Source organism: Gadus macrocephalus, chromosome 9 (genome assembly GCF_031168955.1).
Source record: "Gadus macrocephalus chromosome 9, ASM3116895v1".
In the NCBI taxonomy this organism is placed as follows: Eukaryota; Metazoa; Chordata; class Actinopteri; order Gadiformes; family Gadidae; genus Gadus; species Gadus macrocephalus.
Window position 1 is genome coordinate 10,580,322 of NC_082390.1, and position 7,769 is coordinate 10,588,090.

The following is a 7,769-nucleotide window of genomic DNA, read 5'->3' on the forward strand; positions in this document are numbered from 1 at the left end:
AGCTCGTCATTGTGTATGTTAAGGGGGGAATGATCATAGAATGCATAAAGAGCTTTGCTACAGGTGTTGTCAGACAGTTCCTTATATATCTGAAGTTGGCTAGATTGTATTTAGATATTTGTATGACCTTTCTCACTGGGTTTTTCAAGGAGAGTAGTGTCAAGGATAATGCCTGTATATTTCAAATGTGTAACTGTTTAAACGACCTCCCCAGACACATACTGTAGAGACCATGGGTTCAATTACTGTTCTAGAGAGGTCTCTGAATGACAGTTTCAGAGGGGTCTCTCTAAATTACTGTTCAGCAGCCATGCAGCAGTAATAGAACAAGAGAATGGATTTGTTTTTCTGTAAACGTTTGTTCATTTCTGAAACTCATTCAACTTTCATATTCATTATTGAATTGCAACATCCTACTTAATAGTATTCATCTCAGCTTCTCATAAAAGAGAATATGATGCTTGAATAAAATATTGTATTTAAATCCATTAGATAAATAACAGACCGTATTATGGGAATTAACAAGTAAGTAACAAAGCCAGTGATTGAAAATGGTTGCCGTGGTTACAAGTGGCCCGCCTCATGTAAAATCAGGTGTACTGCTGGCATCTTGCTGTGTTCGGTCCGGTCCTCCGGGTAACCGTAGACAGCGTGTGGATGGGTTCAGGGTAACGTCCCATAACAGACAGGATGTTGGGGCCCTCCCCCCCGACAGTAAGTCCAGCTGTTCAGTTCGACCACAAGATCCTCTTCATCAGTCGTCCTCCTCAGAACTCCTCCTCTTCCTCCGCAGCGTGGGAGCTAAGCAGGGGGCCGCGGTCCTCAGGAAGGGACCGCTGGATCCGCTGCCACCGATTGGGCGGCCAGATGATGTGAGAGGCGTGGCCATGGAGCAGACCCACTGACACCTGTAAGAGACGCAGACTGACAGTCAGACAGACAGAACCACAGACACCTGAAGGAGACACACGAACAGACAGATCAGTCAGACCGACAGACACCTGCAGGAGACGCACGGACAGACCAGTCAGACAGACAGTCAGGCCGACAAACAGACAGACGCACCGGTCCGAAGCTGTTGCTGTCCAGGCTGTGTCCATGGTGGTCGCCCTCGATCCACAGGTGGCCTTCAGGGACGCGTAGGTAGCGGTTTTTATATCCCAGTGTTCTACACACACACACACACACAGTTAAGGGTACAGGTATGATGAGGATGAGGAGGAGTAGGGTATGATGAGGGTACGATGAGGATGCGGGTATGATTCAGGGTTTTTGGGGGTCTGACCTGATGAAGTCTCCCTCCAGGGCGACCACCCTTTTGATGATCTTCTGCTGGGGGTTCTTAGGAGACCTGTCACAGACATCAGGTCAGTGGAAGGGCGTATAGGAACCAACCTGGGTAGAACCAGGGGAACTAACTAGGTAGAACCAGGTGAACTAACTCGGTAGAACCAGGTACTCACACGACGGAGACGATGTCACCGCGGTGTACCTCGTAGTTTCGCACGCGCCAGCGGTTCAACAAGACGACGTCACACGCAGACACGCCCTCTGGGTTCAGGAAGGGCTACACACACGCATAAATAAAAATCCCAAAAGAAAAAAATTGTGAAAGGTGGTGATTGCTGATTAACTGTTTACTACTGCTTTCATGCAAAGCGACGTTCAGGGAACGGGTCGGGCTACCTGCTCAGAAACGCCCACACGCATGTAACCAAACCCAACACATACTGCTGGGATTCAAGCCCTCAGCCTCCACTATCCATTACCCGGAGGGAGAGGGCGAGGGTAACGTGGAGTAAGAGGGTGAAGTGGAGTAAAAGGTCGAGATGGAGCAGGAGTGTGAGGTGGAGTGGAAGAGTGGGTGGAGCCGACACACTTAGTTCCCGAAGTGGTTTCTGACAGCTTTAACATCCCCCTTCATAAACCAACACCCATTCGGTGGAGGAGAGCCCTCTGACCTGCATGGAGGTGCCCTCCACCCGGGCCACGTAAGCCACGCGGTCCAGAACCGTGACGGTGACTGGGACCGCCACGAAGAACCCGCCGACGAACGCCCGCAGGTACCGCCGGCCCGCCTGCTGCGCCATCTGCTGGTCACGGACCGGAACAGTAGTTTGTTCAAATCATACGCTCTTTCTGCAAAAGGTATACCGTAGTTGCATCGTTTAATAGTATTCGTTTGAATGCTGATTAAAGAGGATCTTTAATGAGGTATCTATCGACTTCGTCCTCTCCGAAGCCGGCCGATGTCCTTTAATGTACGGAACCAGCGTGCTGTTGTTGACCTACTAGAGACTTCCGGGGTGTAACCGTCACTGCGGCCGTCTCTCCCGGGTCCTAGAGCCGTCCCCGGGTCCTAGGGCCGCCTTATTTAGTGACCTTAGTAATGCAACCTGAATGCAACACACCACGTCGTCTGAACCGATTTGAAATCTAGAATTCAAAGGTTTGATCTTGCTAATAGATGAGTGAACCGATCCCAGATCAGAGCTGGCCGACGGACTCTATCGCCACGTATCGGCCTCCTGAGAACTACACCAAGTGATACCTTCATGGCTTCCGATTGGCTCATTTTCTGTTGTTTTGTCCACGTGACCAGAAGATGGCGACTTGCACCGCTAATGAAGAAGGTATTGTAACGTCTCTACCTTTAACTTCAGGTTTATACCTTTAACTTCACGTTTATACCCGTTCTAGTATCTAACTATATATATGCATAATGTAGTTGGACGTGAAGGTATATTGTCTTGCCAGTAACCGTTTTATCGATAAGGGTCAGGGTTGTATCGATAACACTAACGTGTCTCCCCTGCAGCCGGACATGAGGACAGCATCCTGGAGGCTCTGAGCTTTCCGGAGGAGGAGCCGCCCGGGGGTCTGGCGGTCGGCACCGACCAGGGCCCCGGGGCCGAGGCGCTGGTCTGCCCGCTGTGTCCGCAGACCTCCCCGCTGTCGGAGGCGGAGCGTGTGCTGAAGCACCTCCTTCTGGATCACAAGCTGGTGGTGGCGGACGTCAAGCTGATCGCCGACCTGCCCAGGTAGGACCAGGATACTGTCACCCTACCGAGCCCCCCATGTGACCATACTGTCACCCTGCCGAGCCCCACATGTGACCAAACTGTCACCCTGATGGTCGAGCGGTTAGGGTCTTTGGTTCAAACCCCTACTTGAGTAAGACCCCCCCCGCCTGCATCACTGTCAGTCTCTTTGGATCAAAGCGGCTGATGTATGACTGAAGTACATAGGAGAGGGTCGTATGTTTTGTCGGTGTAGGGTGTGACCTGAGGTGTGTCCTCAGGTACATGTCGTACTGGAAGGGCCGGTTCCTGGACCAGCCCCTCACAGAGTACTGCAGCGTCATCAAGACCAACTCCGAGGGTCCAGTCGGTAAGACAGACCTACCTCATCACCGCCTCACTTTAGTAGACCTACCTCACAGCCTCACTAGTGCAGACCTACCTCACAAACTCACTATATAGTGTTGTGTTACTGTGATGATATATGGAGGGATATGCTAATATTATAAATCCCCTGACTGATGATGGGCGTGTGTTCGTAGAGAAACAAGAGTTCTACTTCCTGTTGTGTGATGTACTTCCTGAGGACCGACTGCTGAGGGAGCAGCTTCAGCAGAGGAGACTGGTGAGTCATCCATCCCATAATTCACCTGTTTTCTACAATGCCGAGCAGACCAGGCAAGGCACTAAAAAACAAATACAGGCAGTCTACATGCAGGCCCTCAGCCCTACCTAATCTGTGTGTGTGTGTGTGTGTGTGTGTGTGTGTGTGTGTGTGTGTGTGTGTGTGTGTGTGTGTGTGTGTGTGTGTGTGTGTGTGTGTGTGTGTGTGTGTGTGTGTGTGTGTGTGTGTGTGTAGGAGGAGACTCTGGACCAGCAGCAGAGGGAGCGGGACGATACAAGTTTCCAGCGTGTGTGTATGTTCTGCAGCGAGGAGTTCAGCGGGAACAGGTACACACACACACACACACACACACACACACACACACACACACACACACACACACACACACACACACACACACACACACACACACACACACACACACACAGAGATTAGGTAGGGTTGACCTACACAGGGTTTCATGGTTGTGATGTCACGGTGGGGGCGTCTGATTGGTCCGCAGGGCATCTCTGCTGAACCACATGGCCAGGGAGCACGCCTTCAGCGTGGGGCTCCCCGACAACATCGTTTACTGCACCCAGTTCCTGGACCACCTCCAGATGAAGCTGGACAGGTGAGGATATAGAGGAGACCTGTCTGTCCCTGCCACCTGTCTGTCTCTGCCACATGTCTGTAGATATATGTCTCTTCTGTCCTACTGTCAGTAACACCTGTCTTACTGTCTGGGTTCCTCAGCCTCTATTGTCTGTATGTAGCACCTGTCTTATTGTCTGTAGCACCTCTCTCCCTTTCTGGTTCCAGTCTCCAGTGTCTGTATCACCTGTCTTACTGTCTGGTTCCAGTCCCAGTGTCTGTATTGCCTGTCTTACTGCCTGGTTCCTGTCTTACTGTCTGGTTCAGCCTCCAGTGTCTGTACTGTGAGAAGCCATTCCGGGACAAGACGACGCTGAAGGACCACATGAGGAAGAAGTCCCACCGCCGGATCAACGCCAAGAACCACGAGTACGACCGCTTCTACGTCATCAACTATCTGGTAGGGGCCCTCACAGCACCTAGGGGCCCTCAAAGAACCTAGTGGCCCTCACAGGTCCTCACAGCACCTTAGGGGCCCTCACAGCCCCTAAGGTGCTGTGAGGACCTGTGAGGGCCACTAGGTTCTTCCCTGACAGAACCTAGGGCCCTTCACAGCCCCTAGGACCAGTAACCCTAATCCTGTGTGTGTGTGTGTGTGTGTGTGTGTGTGTGTGTGTGTGTGTGTGTGTGTGTGTGTGTGTGTGTGTGTGTGTGTGTGTGTGTGTGTGTGTGTGTGTGTGTGTGTGTGTGTGTGTGTGTGTCCTGCAGGAGATGGGGAGGAGCTGGGAGGAGGTGCAGTCTGAGGACGACCGAGACATGGTGGACCCCGCTGATGAGTAGGTGGCCTCCACAAGTCTCTATACTGATGGATCTATAACGATGGATCTATAACGATGGATCTATAACACACCCCATGGCGACCACCCATCTGGGGTTATTCAGAAAGGGAACGCTAGATTAAAATAACCCTAATATCACAATATCATGGTTCTGAACAAGCGATATATGAACCAAACTGGTTTGTGTTGCAGCGACTGGTCTGACTGGCGGGCCCACCCAGTCAGGGCCGTCTGCCTGTTCTGTGAGCAGCAGGCAGAAAGCATGGACAGGATGTACTCACACATGGAGGTACATGCACGCACTCTGTCTGTCTCTGTCTCTGTCTCTGTCTCTGTCTCTGTCTCTGTCTCTCTCGTGTGATGTGGGACTAAGCGTGTCTCTGTGTCTCAGGACGCCCATGGCTTCCATCTCCGCCAGCTGAAGACCCGGCTCGGTAGGTTCTCACCTCCCACATGACATCATCATCATAACCTCCCAGCTCTCTCCCAGCTCTCTCACCAATGACATCATCACAACGTCTGGTCGTCAGATCATTACATTCATCGTCTTCTGCAATCTGCTTAGTTGAGAAACGTTGGTTCAGTTCAGTAGCGCTCTTAACTGTTCAGTAACGCTCTTTACTAATCTGTACTGCTCTCTTTACTGTTCAGTGGTCGTTACTGTTCTGTGGGCTTTACTGCTCCGTGTTCTTTATTGTTCCGTGGTTCTCCTCAGGCCTCCGGTTCTACCAGCAAGTGAAGCTTGTGAACTATATCCGGAGGGAGCTGCACCAGTGCCGTTGCTATGGTTGCCAGGAGAAGTTTGGCTCAAAAGAAGAGGTCCTCCAACACATCATGGCAGCCGGTCATGTTATGCAGCTTCCAGCGCCGTCAGTGTGGGACCAGCCCCAGTAAGATCCGATCCACTCACCGCCACGGCTTAGCTCGCTATGCTTTAGCTCGCTATGCTAAAGCTAACAGCTGGTCTGCTTTAGCTAGCTGTGAGTGTGTGTGCGTGTGTGTGTGTATCTGTATCTGTGTCTGATGGTGTTTCTGTGTCTCAGGTACTTTTTCCCCACCTATGAAAACGACGGGCTGCTCTGTGTGCTGGTGGACAGCGAGGAGGAGGAGGAGGAGGAGGAGGAGGGGGCGGGGCCAGCAGAAGGGGTGGAGCAGAGGGACGTCCCGGTCATTGCTGAGGACCTGTCAGACCTGAAGGCCCTGAGAGACTCCAGCGTCCTGAATCAGCTGCTGAGGAACCCCCAGCCCCCCCTACCCAGAACCAGATGGTCCTAACCAGACCCCAGGGGTCCTACCCAGACCCCCTGGTGGACTCAACAATGGAGGGTCAAAGACATTTGGAGGGGTATATAGTTAGGGGAGTGGCAAGTGTTCAGTGGGTCATGAAGTTGGTCCAACGCTTCAGTCAACACGGCCCAAGTAACGTGTGTGGGTGTGGGAGTTGGGTGGGTGGGTGGCTGCGTGCGCAAAGTATGGGTATATTTACCTCATGATTGTGCAGAGCTAAAGGTTAGCCTGCAGTCTGTGTGTTTGTCCATGAAGCAATAAACAGGCCTCAACACCAATGCTGCATCTGTTTGGCCTGCTGCTCATTTTAAGAGCTGATGACATAGGGAACCGCCCACTATGACATAGGGAACCGCCCACTATGACATAGGGAACCGCCCACTATGACATAGGGAACCGCCCACTATGACATAGGGAACCGCCCACTATGACATAGGGAACCACCCACTATGACATAGGGAACCACCCACTATGACTTAGGGAACCACCCACTATGTAGTAGGGGAACCACCCAATATGACATAGTGAACCACCCACTATGACGTAGGGAACCGCCCACTATGACTTAGGGAACCGCCCAGTATCACATAGGGAACCTCCGACTAGACATAAGGAACTGTGCACTGACAGTAGGGAACCGCCCACTATGTTGTAGGGAACCGCCCACTATGACGTAAGGAACTGCCCACTAGGACATGGGAAACCGCCCACTATGATGTAAGGAACCGCCCACTATGGCATGGGGAACCACCCACTATGAAGTAGGGAGGCCAGAGGCTCTGGGTGAGGGTGAGGCCAGAGGCTCTGTCCTCTGGGTCCACTGAGGTCAGTGGGGATCAGCGTGACCACAGCTCTGCAGGGGGAGTCGACGCCATCTTGGACAGCTGGAGGGGGTGTTTACAGGTGGGTGTGGTCTGTACAGGTGGGTGTGGTCTGTACAGGTGGGTGGGGTCTTTACAGATTGGTGTGGTCTGTACAGGTGGTTGTGGCCCGACGGGTAGGTGTAGTCTTGGGTTGGTTGTAGGGTGAGTGTGTGATAGGATTGTGTAGCTGATATCAGGTGCCGCCTGCGTCCATTTGGTTAATAACTTAAATGTAAAAACCAGTGACGGAGACATGTCTGTGTTTATTTATTTACTTGTGTTGCTTTGGGTCGCCTCTGGGGGGCGCCGGCAGCCCGTCTAGTTTAGGCTTACAGGTAAAGTTCGATCGCTGTAGGAAAGAACACGGCATAATTTGGAATTAGATAATTGTACTTTAATGTAAAGTATGGTTAGTGTGTGTGTATGTGTGGGTGTGGGTGTTTGGTTTGTGTTTATATATATGATATATATGTGTATTTATTTATTTGTAACAATACTTTATATTAAAGTATAATTATTATTATTATTGTAGTGTTTGTTGACTCCTCCCTCTCAATCAGTC

The 7,769-nt window shown here is 51.5% G+C and overlaps 2 protein-coding genes across 3 annotated transcripts; one reads left to right on the forward strand and one right to left on the reverse strand.

Moving 5' to 3' along the window:
• Positions 1-339: 339 nt before the first annotated feature.
• On the reverse strand, positions 340-2,615 carry immp2l (inner mitochondrial membrane peptidase subunit 2). Of its 2 annotated transcripts, none has more exons than XM_060060699.1 (5): positions 1,962-2,615; positions 1,464-1,567; positions 1,286-1,351; positions 1,066-1,168; positions 340-908 (listed from the first exon to the last, which is right to left on the reverse strand). In XM_060060699.1, exons 1-5 carry the CDS (start codon positions 2,088-2,090, stop codon positions 768-770), a joined length of 543 nt encoding a protein of 180 aa, XP_059916682.1. In that variant the 5' UTR covers positions 2,091-2,615; the 3' UTR covers positions 340-767. The 2 variants fall into 2 exon arrangements, with proteins under 2 accessions (XP_059916682.1, XP_059916684.1); XM_060060701.1 differs by lacking the exon at positions 1,962-2,615 and adding an exon at positions 1,687-1,927.
• Positions 1,940-6,622, forward strand: znf277 (zinc finger protein 277). The gene is made up of 13 exons (XM_060060698.1): positions 1,940-2,063; positions 2,603-2,633; positions 2,819-3,041; positions 3,302-3,390; positions 3,563-3,645; positions 3,880-3,971; positions 4,148-4,258; positions 4,546-4,678; positions 4,987-5,054; positions 5,250-5,346; positions 5,449-5,491; positions 5,773-5,947; positions 6,101-6,622. The coding sequence occupies exons 2-13, from the start codon at positions 2,606-2,608 to the stop codon at positions 6,330-6,332; spliced, it is 1,374 nt and encodes a 457-aa protein (XP_059916681.1). The 5' UTR covers positions 1,940-2,063; positions 2,603-2,605; the 3' UTR covers positions 6,333-6,622.
• The last annotated feature ends 1,147 nt before the right edge of the window (positions 6,623-7,769 follow it).

Excerpts from the sequence above, each read along its gene's own strand:
- immp2l (XM_060060699.1), bottom strand. The coding sequence starts at position 2,090 with ATGGCGCAGCAGGCGGGCCGGCGGTACCTGCGGGCGTTCGTCGGCGGG. Across the intron at positions 1,352-1,463 it reads GGTGACATCGTCTCCGTCGT|GTCTCCTAAGAACCCCCAGC; the intron begins GTGAGTACCTGG and ends TGTCTGTGACAG. Across the intron at positions 1,169-1,285 it reads CTGGAGGGAGACTTCATCAG|AACACTGGGATATAAAAACC; the intron begins GTCAGACCCCCA and ends GTGTGTGTGTAG.
- znf277 (XM_060060698.1), top strand. The coding sequence starts at position 2,606 with ATGGCGACTTGCACCGCTAATGAAGAAG. Across the intron at positions 3,042-3,301 it reads CTGATCGCCGACCTGCCCAG|GTACATGTCGTACTGGAAGG; the intron begins GTAGGACCAGGA and ends GTGTGTCCTCAG. Across the intron at positions 3,972-4,147 it reads GAGGAGTTCAGCGGGAACAG|GGCATCTCTGCTGAACCACA; the intron begins GTACACACACAC and ends ATTGGTCCGCAG.